This window comes from Anser anser (assembly GCF_964211835.1).
Source record: "Anser anser genome assembly, chromosome: 18".
Classification (NCBI taxonomy): domain Eukaryota; kingdom Metazoa; phylum Chordata; class Aves; order Anseriformes; family Anatidae; genus Anser; species Anser anser.
This window is the reverse complement of record NC_139739.1, coordinates 9,781,083-9,800,750: the sequence shown is the minus strand read 5'-3', so window position 1 is coordinate 9,800,750 and position 19,668 is coordinate 9,781,083. Positions and strand designations below refer to the sequence as shown.

The following is a 19,668-nucleotide window of genomic DNA, read 5'->3' as shown; positions in this document are numbered from 1 at the left end:
ACACACAAGCATTATCTAACTATGCAACAGTTTAAGAATCAGCTTTGCCTGAATATATCTACCATATGTGCCCAAGTACAAAAGATACCCACACATCTAACCCAGTGGACATCAGACAACAAAAAATTTACTTGCCAGTTTTATAGTTGAAGAAACAGAAGCTTTTTATGCTTCTGAATAACAGTTGCTGGTTTTGCTAGGGAAAAAAAATAGTTTTCTCATTTTATGCAACCTTACTAATGGATCCATGTCATGCTAAGTGCCAGTTTTCAGCATTGCAGTTGCTTAAAAAAGGAGCTATTAAATCAGAATTAAGTTTTGGACCTTACAGTCACTATTTCTTCTATCACCCCCCAAACTGGTACCTACTTGAACAGGCTTTATCCACTCATAATTTTTATTTTTCAAGCAACAAAGCCACTTAGGAGCTTTTTCTTCTGCTATGCTACCATTTAATTGCATATCCCTTAAAAGAGGGGTGAGGAATAGAAGCCTGGTAAAACACCAGAACTTAATGTAGGCAAGAAGCAGCACTTACCCCAGCAACACATTCCTCCTGAGCTTACAGGGTCGGCTCATCTGGCTCAACAGAGCAGACAGCAGCAGCTACACGAGAATTCTGCTTCCAACAGCAGCTTAGACGTTCTTCCTTCCCTCCCCATTCACTTGGTGTTTATACCAAAAGAAACCAATAACATTTGAAGATGTGAGGGAGCAAACAATAGTGGTAAGGAGCTCAAGTACTAGCTCAGAATGAGCAGCTGAACACAGGCCAGAATTTTATGCCAAGATCAGCACATGTCCCTGCAAACATTTTTTGAGAGGTTCATTTCCACCTAGCTCACAAGACATTCAAGTGGCTGCACAGCAGTGCTTGTCAAATCTGATGCCAGACCTGTAGTTGCCCAGAGTTTGACAGATGGGGCAAAATCCCCCTAAAGTCTGACAAATAGCAAGAACTATTACAAAAGGAAATCCATACTTGGTTTCTTACAGGAAAATCACAAGTATGTAAGACATGCTATGTAGGTTCTTAAGCAAGTTACTGTTTGACAGTATCACAGCCCAGAAGTTAGTCTCCAGATACTGCTCTCTGCGGTGAGTTCTGCATGAACAGTCCATTTTGCATGACAGCACTAGCCTAGTCTCACTGAAGCAGTGGGAATTAGTGAGAAGCTTAGTTTTCAAAGGAGGTTTTGTGCAAACAATTTTATCCAAGTTTTTCAAAAACTTGGATTAACACTACAACTTCATAAACTGTATTAAGTCTTCCACATAACCCACTAAAAGAGGGGTTATTTCCTGCTGAGAAAAACTTAACCATTAAAGAAACAGTTAAATAATCCGGTGTGCAAGCATTTGTTCCACAGTTTAGGTACAGTCACACAGTAACAGCAGGGACTATGCTTCTGGATGCATTTTAGAGTGTAAGAAGATCACAGAATTTATAAAAGCCGTTATACTTAGCAGGAGCTTAAGATTCCAGGAGACCAACTAAAGCAGAACTATTTATCAGAGCTGACAGCCTTGCCTTCCTTGAGAACTCAGTCATTCCTGTAATTAGATTTCTCGACTGAAGCAAATTAAGATCCCCAGGCTAGCTCAATTCTCTACAGGTCATGAGCTGTTCTACTATTTAACCCAGCAGTTTACTGTATTTCACCATCAGCTTGTAATTGTTGCTATCAAGTCACAGTAAATTCTCAATTTGAGGGGAAGGAAACTCCCAGTCATATTAATTGTCGAGCTTGTCTTCAGTTCTAGCTGCCTCACCCAAGTTCCTGTTGACCCACAAAAAACTGCTTACAAAATGGAAGTATTATTTGCCTGGAAAATAGCATGCTACCTGGCTAATTCCTGCTAGGAATAAGTCTAGACAGAGTGCAGATTTGCTTGAACTCGTTAGCTGCTCAGTATTTCAAGCTGAGCCATTGAGTGCTGATCAGTACAAAACCAAGGTTAGTGTGTTACATCAGCACTCGGAGCGCTCTGGGCTTTATTAGAAAAGTAGATAGCACATCTCTTTGCCACTTCTATCACACAGTACAGCAAGCAAGGGAGACAACGTACTAGTTAGAATCATGCTAAAACAGTCTACTGTTACTGATTTCACAGCAGTGTTAAATCTCTACTGGTTGACACATAAAGATGTTTTGCCCCATTCAAGCAGAATTCGTTATGAAAGGTGTAGCTTACCAATACTGTTGCTGTATTAATATATTTCAGTGGAGCAGACTTAGAAGACTATCTGCAGCATCTCCCCCAGCACAGGACTGAGCTTACACTTTTCCAGTCCTGTGAATGAAGTCACGTAAGCATGTGACCACCTGCTGCAGCATGACCCCTGCACATGACAACGTGTGCTGTGTTCATTGAAGAGACTGCAACTCCCTTTTACGTTACTTGCTAAGCCCTCTACGGTATGTGCTTTGGCACAATTTTCCCATTTCCTGTCTGGCATCCTTAGCTGTCACAAATTAAGAAAGCTGATGCTTTAAGTGGTAGTGCATTACTACTAACCAGTCCCCACCCCCAAGACAGGAAGACTAGAACCACACAGTGGATACTGCAGTTTTACATTTATAGTTGGACTTTTATAATATTCAAGATTAGCACAAGATTCATAACCATAAATTATACATTGTTATCTAAGTACATAAAACGTTAATGATACATGTATTTGAAGAGTGGCACAAAGTAATAATACATCCCTGTTGGCATTCTCAAAGAAAGAGGTGGGTGGTAGACACACCATTGATACTACTGCAGCATAGCAGAACTGAGTCACTGCATCTTGTTAATTCAGATGGTGTTGACTCTGCCCACCAGACAGGGTCAGAACATGGTGTGGCAAGAAGCCAATGCCAGAATCAATTAAAGGTGCAAATAAAAAAGTCAGGATTATGGCCCTCCCTACCGCCTCATTGTTTTAGCAGTATGCCCCCCTCCCCAGCCCTGACGCTGTGCTCTTGCATCTTTAGTACTTTGGCAGGCCATGCACACTCCCATGTTCACTTGCCACACATAGCTGAGGTTTCCTTTAGTACCATTTAACGTCAACAAGTAACATGCTCTCCTCTTGATAAACAAAAAGGATCTGGGAAATGTTTGCTCTCTGGCATGAGAAGATTTATTTTCTTTAAGTCTCAGATCTACTCCAGAAAATATAGAACAGACTCCAACAGCATTGAACCCCAACAGCATTATTGTCCAGAAAAGGAAGCTTTCCCAATATTCCTCTAAACATTCAGAGCACAAATATCAGAAAGCCCAAATTCTTTTGCATGTAAGACTGCAAACAAAATGGGGTAGTCAGATGTACATAAGCTTTCAACAATTCATTATTACGGAGATGCTTCACTGAATTGTTAAGAACCCTGCTACTTCAGTAGCTTCAGCTAAAGCTTTAACAACTTGGTGCCAGGCAATTTCCCAGCTGCCTTCAATGGGCTTTGCAAAAGAAAAAAATATGCTCTTCCCCCTGGCCTCAAGCAGTTATTGCTATATGAGTTAGTGAAATAGTGCCTTAACTTCAGACAAGAGTCTCACAATGTCATTAACAAAAGCTGCCTTTCAGAGGTTGAAATGTAACCGGACAATAATCAATAAATAACAGTAACAGGCATCCCGTTGAAGTCTCCTCACTGAGCAGGGCAGCAAGTGTGTTCAGCCAACAGAAGGTCATCTGTGCCTTTAGGACCATTGTACACTTCTTGGAGAAGTTAAAAAGGGACGGGAAGGAAGAGAACAGAGACAGCAAAGGTCTGTCAGAGAGCTAGTTACATATTGAAACCATAAACAGGTGGCTGGGTGAATCCTGGTGCTGAGTATCCGTATGGAAAGTTTGCCTGGGGAGGTACTGCACTGGGGCCTGCTGTTAACATCAACTGCTGGCCTGGAAAAGCATGAGAAAAAAAAAAAGTTAGTTTAAGTACCCAAGGTTCCCTAATGCTAGCTGTACTATGGGACAGAATTATTAGGCTTTTAGCTAAAAATCAGCCACTGTGCAAGCACACACTAGCAAGTTACACTATTACTCAACATGCACCACACAGAGTGGGCACTTAGGCCATCTGCTCTCACTACCAGAAAACTAAGAAAGCAAGGCAAGACTCAGATGGGAAGAGGAGTATCAACTGTTCTTGACGGCAAGATAAACGTGGCTTGTTTTGAAAAGACCACACTGAAAGCCAAACTGATTCTATTTAAACACCATGCATGGTCAGATCTCAAAAGTAAAACAATTCAAGCAATTAGTTAGGTCTGTTAGGTCTCAGTCTGGAAAGTGCTGCAAAAGGCCTGAATGTACCTTGATAGAAGATATGTTTTCATCACTAGGAGCACACATGCCTCATGCATATATTAAATTTAAGTTAACATTTACATTAGACAGTGAACCAGTCACATCCTTCCCTTACCAGCCACTTCTAGGTGCTTGTTAGCAGAATGCCTCTTCATAGGGGCTTCTAAAATAGCAGCACGCTTGGACAGCCATGGTTTTTTGGCTGCATTTGTCTTAAAATGGATGAACTAGAAAGCCAGTCTGCCTTTCTACTTGGAAGAGCAGAAAGCAGACACATTCCTCTTAGAAAGGAACAACAGGAGGAATTAGCATGCTCTTTAAGTTATTTCTGGTGTTGTGCACACCTTGGTATCCCCTCTCCTGTTACCGTACTAAAAGGCTATTCCTAAGCTAGGGTTCTGAGCCATGTAAGAGGAGTAATACTTTAGCTGAAGAGTAGAAGTACTGTAAGAGTGAGATGTCACTTCAACAACTTGTGCAGTCCATCTAGCAGAGACGACCATTTTACTAGCTACTGGAAACCAGCTTACTTTGGAGACAGTCATTCAAGTAACCTCCATAAAGAGAGACCACAGTGGCAATAGGTAATCAATTAAAACCAAGTCTTTCACCTACCAAATACTATTGGAGTGGGTTCAGTTACTTGTTCCTCTTCTTTTCTTAGGCTTTCAGAAGCATCAAGTTTATCCACCTACATTGAAGTGAACAGGAGATGTATGAAGGCCTTGCCCAGGAATTGCACTATCACATGAGGCTTTCAATGCCTGGTACCTTAGCTATCAAGGGTTCCTTACTGTAGTCCATTTTGGAGACTATGGCTGGGAACACGCAGACAAAGTCTGTAAACCTGACTTCCCAATTGCTTTAGTTTTATTGCAATAGCTGTCAAATGTAGCTGAGAAAGACCACTATTACCTTCAAGCACAGCATTTTTGGGAGCCCTGCTCTAATTACTGTTAACTCTATGACAAAGAAAACAAGTCAGCTCACTGTAGTTCCAAGGATCATCTCAAATGAGCCTAACCTAGATGTCTACTAACCTGCAAGCCCTCTCCCCTTCATTAAGGGCACCTAGATATTTGCAAATATTCCAGACCATGAAGTTTAATCTTATCTACAACTACAGCCTAACTCTGGTTACAGAGTACTGGTTTAACTGTATTAATATCCACATAGACTCCTTTTAGAGGTAATTCTAGAACCATCATAGGAAGTGGTCTAGTTGTATCAGCTTTATATAGAACCCAGTGTTGTGTGAAATAAAGCTCTGTTCATGCTAAACTCACTTGTCAGAGTGCTATAGTAGTGCAGAAGCTCTGAACACAGCTTTAAATTGGGGGTGGGAGGGTGAGAGAGGAGGGCAGAGAAGGCAACAGTACCTTCCTTCTTTCAGGTTTTAAGTTACATCTTCCATAAGCGAACCATTGAGACTGAAGGCTGCAAAGGCATAAAATCACACAGCTTCATATCCAGATACAGATAGTACTAACATCCCGGGAAAACCTTCTTTTAGCCCAATGCTGTATTTCAGCTGCTCCTCAGCCTCCTTTCCCACTAAAACGATCATATCCAATTTGATGAGTGCTGCAAAAGGGGTCTCTATTATACTTTAGAAAGGTTATCTGGATCTATTGCTTAACAGTTTCCTGATGTTTATTTTTAAGTTTGATGCTCAAATTAATAACTTGAGTGTCAGTATGTCTTAACTCATTCCCTCAGAGCTGTCAACCTAACAGCTTTTCAGGATAACACTGAATATTGATGTTACAAATATTGTCCCTATTACTGTGGGTCAAAGCAATTGAAAGCTACTGCTTTCAAACTAGTTGCATTGCTGTACTTATGGCCTGGGATTCCCACTCTCTCCTGGATTAGACTTTACTCTTTACTGCCCCTAAAGCACTAAGGAATTGGGAACAGAAGTGCAGTTACTCCCTCTGTTGGAGAAATAGCAAGCATGCTGAGAGCAGATACCCTGAAGAAGGGACAAAACCAGCAACTCCAGCAAAGGCTAAACTTCTTTCCAATTTGATGCCTAGAAGTGAAGTTGTTCAAAAGGTTTCCAAATGAATGTTACCATACTTTTTGTACCCAGCCCCTTCTGGGACATAGGCTATTCTATGCTTTCACACCTTTGGTTTAATGCATAAGAGAAAGATAAGTTCTGGAAGACTTACACACTCTGGTAATAAACCAGTCTATTCTTTTGTATCTCTGAAGTTAGTTACGTGACAGGATTTTAGACATACTACAACATTTATAAAACCCATTCTCTAATTTCATGTTTGTAGTTAATTCAGACTAAATTAGTTCCACTGTAAACCATTTTTATCATGCAGATTTTCCTTCTGGCAAGTTATCTGGTATTTAGTAAGAGTAAAGTACTTGTAAATCCAATCAGCAATTTAAAAACCATGATCTTGAAGGTACATTTCGCATGGAAGAGGACAAGTGAACTTGTGTGGCAAGTTTCACCTCAGTAGAATTTGAGGAGGAAGAGTTTAAGATCAGTGCAAGTACTTTCATTATACTAACGGTCAAGACTTACAGGTATTTGTAAAAGATACCTGCCACAAGTTTTCTGTAATATAGTAATTAGGAGCCCAAACAGTCAAGTCCTCAATTACTTGCTTCCATTTCTCATGAAAAAGAGCAGAGTCTGGTTGGATTTTCAAGTTGCTTGTGAATAGTTATCCTTTTAGCATTAGAAAGTGAACAGAAAATGAGTTAGAGCTAAATTACACTGCTTTTCTGGCAGAAGCTACAGCTAGATTCCTGTAAAAGAATCCTAGGGTATTGAGGGACACAAATGAACACAAAAAAGTTTGAAATCAGAGTGTCACCTTATAGAACAGCCCATCAACCTGCAAGAAAATTCAGAGGGGAATACTTAACATGACTGATTAGAGACAACCTGAAGCAGTCATTTCTAGATTACTGATTTCAACAGAATTCTCCACTGTGATGTCCTACACAACACTAGAGTCTTTTAAGGAAGAATCTTAGTTTAATATCCTGGGGCTGTTTGAGACAAGCATTTCAGGACCACACATGATCAGAATCTCTCCCTTCTCAGTTCAAGACTAGCTACTGGTATCAGTATTTTACAGCCAGACTATGCATCTGAAGTTCTGTCTTCCATAAACACCTTATTTTCAGCAATCTACTCATAAGGTTGATGTAGGAACAGTGTGTACTGTTACAGAGAGTACAGCTTTTGAATAACTAACAAGAAAACATACAGAGTACTTTCACAGTTATACCAAGTAAAAAATGATGCAGGTTCTCTTCAGCAAGTCCTCAACTTCATGAACTATGCAGCTGATCTAAAAAGCATACAGTTCCTCACACCCATTGTTAAAAACAAAAGTTAACTACACCTCTTTCAAGTCCTATGCTTTCTATTTAGAAATTTAGCTATCTAGCGTGAAGTGACTAAACCCAGAGAAATTCCCAGAGGACTTAGTGTGAGGAATAATAATACTCTAAATACATGCAAAGAGCTTTACCTGGTTTGCATAACACTAATTGCCCAGCAGACTAAAAGACTCAACTTCTTAGCCTATGCAATACTCACTTTGGTAAGGTACTCTCTCATCACTTGGATGAAATAAGGCATTGCAAAGTCCATGATGTTATGCCTCCATGCCAACTCAAGGACTACATCTGGGTGCAACAAGTCATAACACGTGAAAAGGCAGGCTGCAAAACACTCCTGCTTGCCTTCTTCCAGGAACCATTGAAGCAGCTTCTCAGCTAGTTCTGCATCTTTGGACTCTGCAGCATACTGCATAGCATCCTACAGAAAAGGACAACAGTTAAGCTTGATCCTTGTCTGTCAGTTTGTTGTTTTACACCTTATGTATACGAAACTGCTAGCTAGACGGGCCATGTATTTTGCATACCAAGAAGTTAGTCTTTCACATCACCACACATGTTGTACAGGATCTAAGTTACAGTATATACACTCATTTAAGTCCTCTTATTCCCAGGCAGCCCAGGTGCTCATTTTAAGGAAAGCCTGTTGCACATTCAGTTAAGTACTTGAAGTGGCCCAATGAGATTTTGCTTAGTTTTGTAGCAGCAAAGATAAAATTTCTGGTATCCCACCTATCTCACAATTAGACAATAAGGATTATCTACAGCAGAAGAAACTACTGCATCAACTGCTTGGTATCTGGCAAGACTGAAGACTATTTGTCAGCTTTGCTACAGAGCACTCAAGAACTGGCTCATGTGAAATCACTACAGTGCTATACCACTCTACTCATGTTTCATCTCTACCCTATATGGACAAAGTCTTTAGGTCTACATAGAATGTTCTGCACTGACAGAGAAAACTGTCCAGATGCCTTTGATGGGCATAGAGAGATCTCTGAGTACAGGACAGCATTATCAAATTAGACTTAAGGTCTACATTTGAAATTGCAAGCTATTCTGCTCTAATATTCTTTCCTTAAACTTCAAGGGAAGGGTTAAGATTCATTGGAACCCCAGATTTGAAGCTAAAAGAATGCATTCAGTTTCCAGGAGCCTATGCTTCAGATATCAGACTCTTCTTTTTGACAGTCAGGGAGAAAAGCTGTGTTAACTCACCTTATACAGACGGTCTTTCTTGCATAGCTCCACGCTCTGTTTCCAGCGGTTGTTGCCCTTATACAAGTATGCTGCAATACGCCTAAATTCAATTAGTTCATGCTTTTCCAGACGCTGAGCCAATGTTATGTTATCAAAGTTGTCATAGGCATCAATGGAAGCTCTCAAACCCTGTTTGAGAGAGAATTGTTACCCATGCTTCCAGATGATGGTAGGTGAGAGATACAGGAGAGAAGCATCCAAGGATGCCTCACAAGTGCTTAGGTTACTCCAGACAGATGTTAATGCTATGGCTGGCTACAGCTTCTTTGCCCTGCATATTTCAGGCCTTTCTTTCAAGGACTGTTTTTAATATAGCAAGATTTTAACTTGGTTGTATGAACTTCACTTTGCAGACTAAATAGAATAGAAAAGCTTGTCCTACGAATATCAGTCAACAGGGCCAGAAGAAAATTTGTTTACAGAAGTTTTGCCTACTAAAGTACATACCCAATGCTGACCTTTATGAAGTCTTGTTCTGAGAGAAGTAACTGCGGTATCTGCTTTGTTTGCAGGTTATCAGATTGTGACCAAAGCACCCCATGGCCCAAAGGGTCTGATTCTATCCCCACTACTGTTACACTGCAGAAGTTCCCCTTTGCTCAAGGGAATTACACCTTGTCAGCTGGGAAACAACTAAACCATGACTATTTTACTTTTTTTGATCAGGCCTACTGGTCTCTTTTGTGGGGCTCACCTGATAGTCTTCCTCCTCTGTTAAAAGGTTGTTTAGAGCTTCATTAACTCCTTTGTTGTTGTGGTTCTGGACTGAACGCAGGTAAGGCTTTACTAGAAGTAGCTGATTAACCTGGAATTAAGATATTTTCAATACAAGATTAACTATACTAGTTCTGACACTTGATACTCCTGAAATAAGTTCCCATTTGTTATAGCAAGAGTTTATGCTTACTGTCAGGACTGTGTATGCTTGCTATCAGAACTACAGACAAGTCATATTGTGTTGTTGCTGGAAGTAAAATGAAACAGCCTACTAGGACAGTTATGCTAACTCTTCTAGTGCTTCCCATATTAATACAGGACTGGACTGCTCCTCAGTCCCTCATACTTGAGGGAAAGCCACCTGACAGACACCAGCCCTTTTTTTCCCCTTCTCAGACAGAGACTAGAATGTCTTTACTTGCATGGGGGTTTTCTGTTCATCCACTATCTCCCAAACTCACCTTTGAGAAAAAATTGACTGTCCTCGTATGATCCAGTCGTGGAGATAATACAAGCAGAAGATCATTGATCAGCAGAGGTTTGTAGTCCAAGTAGAATTGCAAGGCTTTGTAATACAGCTCCACGTTGGCCACCTGCATGGTTACACACTAGTAAGTACTTCACATGCAAGTAAATCTAAGGTGCTTAATTTGGATCATTTAACTCAGCAGAAAGTTTATCTGACTCTTATATAAAAGCTTAAATTTTCTTCTACCGGACAGTAGCATTACACTTGCATGCATAATTCTTGTTGAATCTCATGACTGCTTCTAGTGTCATCTGCTTCCAGATGGTGAAGTTACAACCTAGCAGGAACAGTCCAAACCAATTCTAACCCATCCACGGTTAAGAGATCCCAGCACTGGCAGCCCACTAGACTTAATGTGATCACGTGTTTAACTCCTAAAGGCTGTAAACTTAACCACTCTTAAGCTGTTGCCTTGAAACCCGTAAGACCAGTAAGAATGGGTTCACAGCCTGAAATCTTATCTAAACTATTCATTAATCCCCTATTCTCCACTGCATTCATAGGACTGCCCAGCCCATTTCTCTCACTGAAATAGCTGGAAACTGCAAGGATCTTTCAAGAAATGTTACAACCTCAGACTGAGGCAACAGTCAGGTCAAAGATATTGAGGAGGTTGTGCCCTTGCTTGTGACCTACAATCCTGAGCAGTCCCTGAAAACATTCTGTGCTATAGGCTGCCACTCATCAGAACATGCTGCACAACAGCAAACAAAGGGTACAAGCTTAGATTAATTCTTGTGCTAAACTATTTGGATGATTTGTTTTAAATACAGCATGAAAACTGGGTAATAGTAGCTTAAGCAAACTTAAGTGGGGATTTTGTTCTGCATTTTTGCCTTAGTTCTGAAAGAATCTTTCAGCACTCTGATTCAGTTAACTATCAACTTGCCTTGGCAATTATGTCTTTAAACTGCCCTTCTTTCCAGGCATCGGTGGGATGATTCATCATGGTAATTATTGCATTGTCATACTCCTCGTATTTGTCATAAAGGAATACAAGTTCTGCCCAGAGATGAGCCTGTTCTGCAGCTCTGAGCACCTGATAAAATAAGACGACAGTCAGTTTGATTCATTAACAGCTTCCCTACTTCACTTGCAGTGTAGTTACTTTACTGCATACCTTTGGAATATTAACTCGAGACCAAAAGAGCTCCAAATGTTCCCTCATTTTCTGAGGCTTGAATTTAGAGTATAAGATGGCAAGTTCAGTAAACATCCCCATGTGAGCACGCTCTAGACCCAAAGCAGCTTCCAAAAGAGCAATCAGTTCTTCAAAGTAGCCACGATCCTGGATATTAGGAAAATAAGGATTAATTGCAAATTCATAACCAACTAGCACTTAAAACTTGCTAAAAATAAAAAGCTTATTTACTTAAATTCAACAAACTTTTCTCTCCAAATTAGAGTGCTTAGTTTTATAAGACTCTATTTGAATAAGGCAACAGAATTGTAAAAGAAGGGACAGTGAAAGCTATCACCCTTCCATTTACTATAAAAGGTTTGCATGAAACTATTAGGAAATAGAGGAAGAATAAATTCAATTTACTTCTGCAGTCATTAAACATTAGTCCCACAGGGTGTCAGGTTTTAGCTGGGACCACTTTATTAGCAGATACAAGTACTCTGTATAGATTTTCTAGGACATTAACAGTGATCTAACCTGATAGTAACTAATCAGCTCTTCAAGTTCATCAGCATGAATGACTATGTGTAAGCCACATATCTGTGCCAAGCGGAATTCTTTTCCATCCACACAGGCAAAACATACCTGTAACGAGAGATAGCAGAGTCAGTTCACAGGAGAATACTGCAATGCTTATTTAGACTCTTTATATTAAAGGACAAAGTTGATTAGCAAAGCTTTAACAAATTCAGGGCTTACTACAGTTCCTAATAGGTATTACTGTAATACTGCCATTCATTTTACACTGTTCTGAAACTAACCTTTATTATCTCAGGCAAGATGACAGCTTATGAAGATACAGATGTGCTCTGTAGCCAGAAACAGCAAGTCACTATCAAATATCATCACAGATGGTTATGCATCAACTATTCTTTAATTCCCACATTACTGACAGAGCAAAGGAGTCCAATTATGCTCAAAAGCAACATGCTCAGAAGCAACAACAGTGTGTGTTCTGCAGATTATTAAAAAATGCAAGTTTTGGTTACCTCCTTCCAAGTCCTTGTGCTGTTGGCTTTGCGGCCACTGTCCACTGCTGCCTGATACTCTCCAAGGTGTACCAAGGTAGATGCCAGGCGAGCAAAATTAGACACGTTGTTATAGAGTAGTTTTGCTGCTTCATACATCCCTTCTTCGTAACAGCGATCACCAACCTGGATTAGGAGTCCAAGGTAAACAAGGGTAACAGCAAGAATCAAGTCAGCTAAGCGGCAAGTCAGACATAGGAACTGTGATCAAGACATACCTGCTGTATATGGGCATTATTAGGGCCACTAATAAACTCCTCCAGTTCTGAGAGACGATTAGTTTTTGCCAAGGCAAAAATAAGTTCCGTCTCCACATAAGACTCTCTAGCCTTCTTCCTGGCCATCTGTAAGAACTTGACTAGGTCCTCCCAGTTATCTTGAAGAGAGAAAAGATATTTCAGATCCTCTATTTAGTTATTCTGTCTTGCTCTCCTTGCTCACATCAGGAACACAGTTTTCACCAGTATGCTCAATGATACTAAGCCATCTGCATCTGAGTTAAGGTATTCTCTGCTAAACATTGAGTCACCTTCATATAACGTTGAACTTCTTGCAACTATCCTAGAATTCAATTGGCAAGCAATTCTGCCACGTACAGCTAAAATCAATACACTATACTCAGTTGTATTTAGACCATAACGGTCCAAATTATCTTCACAGGGAGGTCTATCATTGTTGTAGCAAAACAGACAAATTTGTTGACAGGAATCTCACTAAAGTGACTCATCCACTCCATAGACTAGCTAGTCCAATTTACTCTGAAACAGAATTTGCACATCTCAAGAATCCTTGCTGCTCAAGGTAAATGAAATAACCCAACTCTTACCCAAGCAATCTTAAGTTTGAAGATAATTTGGCTTACCATTTCTATTAGCTGCTTGAACAACTTCCATGTAGGCAGACGGATCATCTGCCTTTATGTAGGAGTCAATGGCTTCTTTCACCAAGTCCTTCTGCAGCTGTGCTCTGGCTAGTTGGCTCCATACTGCTGGTTCATTACATCTCTCTGCAAATTCATAAGCACGGTCTAAATTGCCAATGTGTTCAATCAGCACCTGTTTGAAATTGAAATTGCAAGATGAAAAAATAAAATAAAAATCAAAGCCTTGTAACATCTTCCTTTCCACAAAAAACTCTTCCTTCAAGCCCATAGGTTGTTCTAAGTAAGCGATACAAAGCTAACTGCTTTTAGAAAAGCCCTTTCTGTCCAGTGAAGTAGAGCAGCAAGAATAGATAAATGATAGCAACAGGAGTTCTTCTACCCTGAAGAAGTCAGTATTCTGGCCTGAAGACAACGCCTAGTAGCATTTGATTCTCCTGCCCCTTTCAGATGTAAGTCTCCAAGGCAGTCATTCACAGTGAAACGCAGCATGCACACAAGCGTGTAGCACAACACTCTAAAATCTTTTTATTACTTTGAACAGATCTGCATCTGAACTCATCACTTTGAATCTGTTTTGTTATTCTTTGCACGTATTCCCACTTTTTGCTACAAACTGATATAATTTAGGAACCATACTGTTAAGTCTCAATGATTTAAGTTACAATCATTCCAGGAGAATCAATTTAACATTATACTTTTTTCCATTCTCTCTATTACTAGCATTCTATATGTTCATGTAGGAACCACACCTCACCTGGATTGCTGAAGTATTAACATCAAATTTTCTGAATATAGCAAAGGCTTCTTCATATAGTTCATTACTGATGGCAATGTTTGCAATATCTGGGGCATCATAGTTATCCAGTCGATTAATATACTCCATCACACGAGTGCGGTCAGCCTTGATGGCAGTCAGGATCAGCAGATTCTGGAGGTTCCTTTGGTTAACAAAAGGCACAGGTTATAAGCAGGTGTTGTGCACTTTTTAAGTGACACATATTGTACATGCAACAACAGCTGCATACACCTGCTTGCTGTTGATAGCAACAACCTTTCATTCCCAGACTGAGGAATATTGATATCTGCCTTCCAAATGAAATTGCTTACCAGTGTCGGTGTTGTTTTCTTTCAACGCATCACTGCAAATTGAATAGCATGAACTAGCTCTGTATTTAAATCACAAAGAACCTTAAGTTCTCCTTTTTGGCCTGCCTATTCACATTTAGAAGCGCTTAGGTCTTGGAACCAAGAAGCCCACAAATAATTTGGGTCACTTCACAACCTAAAGAGATGCACTGAATAGGCTAAATTTGTGAACAAAGCTCTCTCCTTACCTGTGTTCACTGAATACAGAATTATCCAAGACAATTTTTTCCAATAACTCAATTAATTCATTAGGCAGGTCTGCAGTCATGAAAGCTTTCACAGTGACAGAAACCTCCTCTGGATCCTGCGTCTCTGATAAAGCTGTTTGGACAACCTGGATTTGAACGTAGGAGAATATTAAGCATTTTTCCCAAATAAGATATTTACCAACCCATTACAGTGAGCTACAAATTAAGGCTTCAGAACTTTGAAAGTATTGTCATACCCAGCAAGAAAGAACTACTTCTGTACTAGACATACATATTAAAAGTCACACCTTGGGACTGCACAGGGAGCAAATTCACTAGAGACCCGTTCTGTCCTGTGGGTCACTCCATAGGACAGAACAATATCATCTTACTGATAATTAAGTTTTCCGACCGTGAAGCTCTGAGCTAATACTTGCCACTCAAACTCTTACAAACTTTTGTACAACTGAGATGAGGCCTCAGAGAACCTTGTGGGGAAGACAGCTACTTCAGTGTACCACAAAGGTTCTGAGTTCTCCTTATAGTGACGAAGTTTAGCCTTTGTGCTGTACCTGGTCAATAAGCTGCCGCCTGAATGGGTTGTTTTCTTCTAAAACATTTGCCCAGAGTTCAGGGTCCTTCCTGCGAACTAGATAGCGAGCCTCACTCTTAAACAGTGAGTTCTCATTGCAGACCTGAAGGAGAAGTTGCAAAAATTGGAATTAACATCAAGAGTTAGTACCACAAGACAGGTTTAACTAGCTATGAGTCAGACAGTCTAAAAAACTGACTAGAACTAATTGCTGACCAATGCTAATGCCACAGACAAAGTTCTTACCCAACCTCTGATCTGGAAGGCTCATGGAGAAGGTCTCCAGCAGAATTCCTATAGCTTCTCTTGGTTTTGCCCGACACACAAATACTGTGACAGTGGCTTCACAGTAACTATTTGCTTCTGTTTGAAGTGAAGACCTGCAGAAGCCTGAAGAACTTAAATTTTAAACCTAAGAAAGGGAGCCACTTGCTTGGGCGGTGTTAAGTAGTGAATTGAGGAATGGTGTTGGTGTTCAAAGCCAGAAATAGGTTACCTATTTGGTGTCATTAACTTTACACTAGAAATGTTCAGAGAAGCAGGTGGCTTGGTTTCCCGTTAAAATGTTAAGGGTACAGAATAAATATGGGATTTCCTATAGAAGTGCAACAAGTTGTTATGAGTTATGACCCTATTAGTGCCACTAATTTAAATGTCCAACTGCAAAAGTAGAAACCTAAAGGCCTATTTGGTCTTCTACCAACATGTCATGTTCTGTTAGTATCCGAATTAGCTCTTGAAATCTCAAGTACTTCACTGTAAGCAAATTAGTAGTTGCACAATTTTCCTTTACATTATACATCTATTAGTTGCCTGGTTTCAGGAGTTGAGCCCTTTCCCAGGAAGGAGCAATGCCTCAAGAATAGTTCTCACAGGAGGAAGAGCTTTCATTCATGACCTGAAGCACCCATTCAGAATATCAGCTCAAGGAAGAAACTGGTACTGACAGGTTTTTATGATTAACTAGAAAGTTAAAGTCTATCCTAACAAAGTCTCCTATGGAAACAATTCAGAGCCACTTTCATATTCTGAAGCAAGAAACAAGCTGAATACAGCCAGCTACTTGTTTTATCTTTACAGCTACAAAGGAGGTATTGCTTCAAAAATAGTTGCTTCAGGCTGAAAAGTCATCCACTTTTAGTGGCAAGTCTAGATTATACCTTCCTTCTAACAACTACAGTGGGGGTCTTGTCAGGAAACGGCATTTACTTCTTTTTACACAGCGCAAAACAAGCTAGTTCTTACCCCTACACAGCTGACATTCTTTGCATATACTATATAAGGCAGAAGTGCAAGTAGGAGAATGTTTTCTTTAACAGCAGTCACAAGAACTGCAATCTGACATTAAGCTCTGGTGTTCAGTATGAGACATTAGGACATATTTGAAAAACACTGTGAACTTCACTTGCCCTTGAACTTCTAAGGGAGGTTCAAGGAATCAACAAGTTTAAGATAGGAAAGGAATGCTATCTGAACAAGTCCTTGCAGTCTGACTGTCAACATTTATTTTCCTCATTTCTAGTTGTGCATCGGAACAGCTCTTCAAGGGTCAACCACAGCAAGGGAAAATCACATCCCCCTTTCTAGTTTCAACCCGAAGTTTCAGGGAGGATTTTCTTCCTCCCACCGAGTTAAATTAGGTGACAACCTCTCCCTTCTGTTGATCAAGTGCTCAATGCTCAAAGAAACCCAAGTTAACCAAGGTTTAGCATTGGTATATTTGTCAGCTGGGCCAGGTAAACTTGATCAACTTTTGAGCAGTCTGTGGATGAAAGATATGAATGGTAGCTTAAATCTGCAGAGCTGCATTATTTTAGTTTTGACATAAAGCATGAGAGCTCCTTGTTATCATAAAAATTACTGTCTCCATGTAGAAGAATCCTGTCTACCTCAACTCCTGAGTGAGACTGCAAGACAGGATTCTGCAAATGTTAGTCAAATAGCAAGCTAAGTTTCTGCTTCAGGCAGCAAGTATGTTTATAAATGTAGTTTTGCCAACCTTTATGAGTTCCAGATCACATTGCCCCCTCTCATATGCAACGCAGGCCAGATGAGGATCCCTCTTTTCACAATATTTGCCAACTACACGGCTGTCATAGTAAGGATTCTCACGAAGGAACCGCTCTGGATTATTATTACTATCAATGTAGATTTTGGCCAAGGCATTATGAGTTGCAGGTTCTTCACAGCCTTCGTGAATCCTTGATTCGAGCCATGGCAACAGCAACTTAAGCCTTTGAAGAAAAAAACATTTTAGGTTTATAAGTTAGACCAAGGTATGCATGACGGATACTAATTAATATCTGGCCTTCCCTTCAAGCAAGTTCTTCTGGTCAAACTCAAAAGCAGATGGAAAACAGCCACCTATTTTTAAATGTCTTAAACGAATGGAGGCCAGGTCTGCAGTTTAACATCAGGGAAGCTGGCAGGTGGCATTAGCTTTGTCAGTTTTCTTTATAACTTCTGTTTTAAGTGGCTCTTCACACTTAAATGCATTTGTACATTTTACAGGTGGCTACAAACTAATTACACAAGCTGCCATGTGCCTATAATGAGACTGTTAAGACAATTTACTCCAAAGGCACATCCCATGGGAAGATGTTCAGGAACGAGAGTTCAAATGCCATATTATCCATCATGTAGTGCTGTCAGGCATCTTATATTGCCCATATAATTCAGAGACTTGCTAGCAAATCTAAACTGCTTTTCTATAAAGAAACATAAAACAATATTAATATTGTGTCCTTCAGTAGAACTGCATCCAATTCAATTTGGGCATATACCAGGGTCAGGAAAGCCTGACACTGGTGTTTACAGATCAATTTTCATTACCGATTTCTTTTTTCCACTTCAGCCACCAACTCATCTGTTGAGAACTGGCCTCTAACCACCATGATCAAGTTCTTAATTACATCTTCAGAACAATCCACATCAAGAAGCCCTCCAACCACTGCTGGTATACGGCTGGGATTCACCTAGAATAAGCCACAATCATTAAAATCAGTTATTAGCATTATTAATAACCCATCCCCAGTCTTCCACATAAAGAAAGTTCTAGTTAACAGTTTAAACTATGTTTTAAGAGCAGTGATTTTTAAGTTACTAACACATCTGTATATGAATTCCAGGAAAAACTACACTTGTAGGTTTGTGATAGAGGAGGGCTCAGTGAAGAGCCTCTGCATGAGAAGTGTGAGCATAAAAGATGTAGCCAAATCTGCTTTAGTCAACTGAAAGTAGTTCAGTTTCCTTCCTTAGAAGGAAGGAAAAAGCAAGAGTTTAAAAGTGCATTCTTCTTACCTTCTGTACGTATATCTCTATATACTTCTGCAGGTTATTGCGATATAAGTAGAGCACCAGGTCATGAACAAAGTCGAATCGATCACAGACAATGATCAGAGGAAGTTGGTCTGTCAGCTTTGCCTCCTGTATTTTGTGCAAAAAAAATGTAAGAAAGCAACCATCCTTTGTCAAAGCATTTTCAAAGCAGTAAAGTCTGACCAAGTTGTCCCAGCACTAGAAATCACAACACATTCAAAAATTTAAGGCTGTCTGCAGACAACTGACTTCAAAAGCAAGTTAGCCACTATGAGTGCCACATGGCCAGTCAGGCAATTGAGTTTTAAGTTTAGGCTCTTCAACAAGTGCTGTATTAGGCCCACATTCCTAGCTTCAACATGACTATCAATTCACATATCAATTCAGAAGACCATTGCTGGGCCAAGAACTTACTGCAAAATTAAATGGCATTAAAATGCCATTTTACCAGTTACAAAGCATGCAAAGTGTTGTGCATGGTAAGTCCTGTTTTAATAAGCTTCGTCTAGCCAATATCCTTGATAAAGCTTTGGCTGATACTTCAGCACAGTATTTCCTTCTGCCAACCTGGATTCACCTACCATTAGGTGAAAACACAACTTGTACCAAATTCATGAATATCATACTGGCTAGTTTTATAGGAATGGTGAATTTGTTTTTCCAGACACAGCACAGAAGGACCTATTATATTCCTGCAAAAGAACTAGATTCCTATTCTGGTTACATAGTAAACTATTCATGGCCATGCCAGCTAAAACTTGAGTTGCTATTTCCCTCCATTCAGAAGGCTGTAGTTCTGCTGCTAAGCAAAACATACAGAGGATTGCTTGATTTGTTAGACAGAATATTTACCTTCAGAAAGTTCTTCACCCGTTCTGGGTTATAGCAGTTACTTTCACGGCAGATTCTTTCTACTTCCTTTATCTGACCTGTCTTGCAAGCTGCCTGGATGTACTTGAAGTGAACATCTGGATCCTGGCTGAAGTTTACAATGGAACCCAAGAAATAGAACAGTCCTAGAAAGAGTCACATGTTTTTAATAGTTAAAAGGTGAGTGAAGCAAGTGTGCTTATGGGCTTCATCTTTTAACTTTGTTCAACACTGCTGAGAGTAGTTTCCCTTCAACTGCAGGAAAAGCAGAAG

At 40.0% G+C, this 19,668-nt stretch overlaps 1 protein-coding gene across 2 annotated transcripts in view; it reads right to left on the bottom strand.

The window, feature by feature from the left end:
• Window positions 1-3,112: 3,112 nt before the first annotated feature.
• The window catches only part of CLTCL1 (clathrin heavy chain like 1), a 37,606-nt gene continuing 21,050 nt past the window's right edge, over window positions 3,113-19,668 (bottom strand). Inside the window, exons 14-33 of one of the 2 annotated variants that reach the window (XM_083803552.1) lie at window positions 19,378-19,541; window positions 18,508-18,633; window positions 18,040-18,182; window positions 17,207-17,441; window positions 15,188-15,310; window positions 14,616-14,761; window positions 14,036-14,219; window positions 13,261-13,453; window positions 12,617-12,774; window positions 12,360-12,524; window positions 11,848-11,955; window positions 11,308-11,475; window positions 11,077-11,226; window positions 10,120-10,251; window positions 9,636-9,746; window positions 8,900-9,070; window positions 7,881-8,102; window positions 7,147-7,167; window positions 4,919-4,994; window positions 3,113-3,895 (exon numbers count right to left, since the gene is read on the bottom strand). In XM_083803552.1, the coding sequence (XP_083659678.1) occupies window positions 3,780-3,895; window positions 4,919-4,994; window positions 7,147-7,167; window positions 7,881-8,102; window positions 8,900-9,070; window positions 9,636-9,746; window positions 10,120-10,251; window positions 11,077-11,226; window positions 11,308-11,475; window positions 11,848-11,955; window positions 12,360-12,524; window positions 12,617-12,774; window positions 13,261-13,453; window positions 14,036-14,219; window positions 14,616-14,761; window positions 15,188-15,310; window positions 17,207-17,441; window positions 18,040-18,182; window positions 18,508-18,633; window positions 19,378-19,541 (2,912 nt within the window). In that variant the 3' untranslated portion in view covers window positions 3,113-3,779. The remainder of the gene's footprint in view (window positions 3,896-4,918; window positions 4,995-7,146; window positions 7,168-7,880; window positions 8,103-8,899; window positions 9,071-9,635; window positions 9,747-10,119; window positions 10,252-11,076; window positions 11,227-11,307; window positions 11,476-11,847; window positions 11,956-12,359; window positions 12,525-12,616; window positions 12,775-13,260; window positions 13,454-14,035; window positions 14,220-14,615; window positions 14,762-15,187; window positions 15,311-17,206; window positions 17,442-18,039; window positions 18,183-18,507; window positions 18,634-19,377; window positions 19,542-19,668) is intronic. The other variant, XM_083803553.1, reaches the window with a different exon arrangement.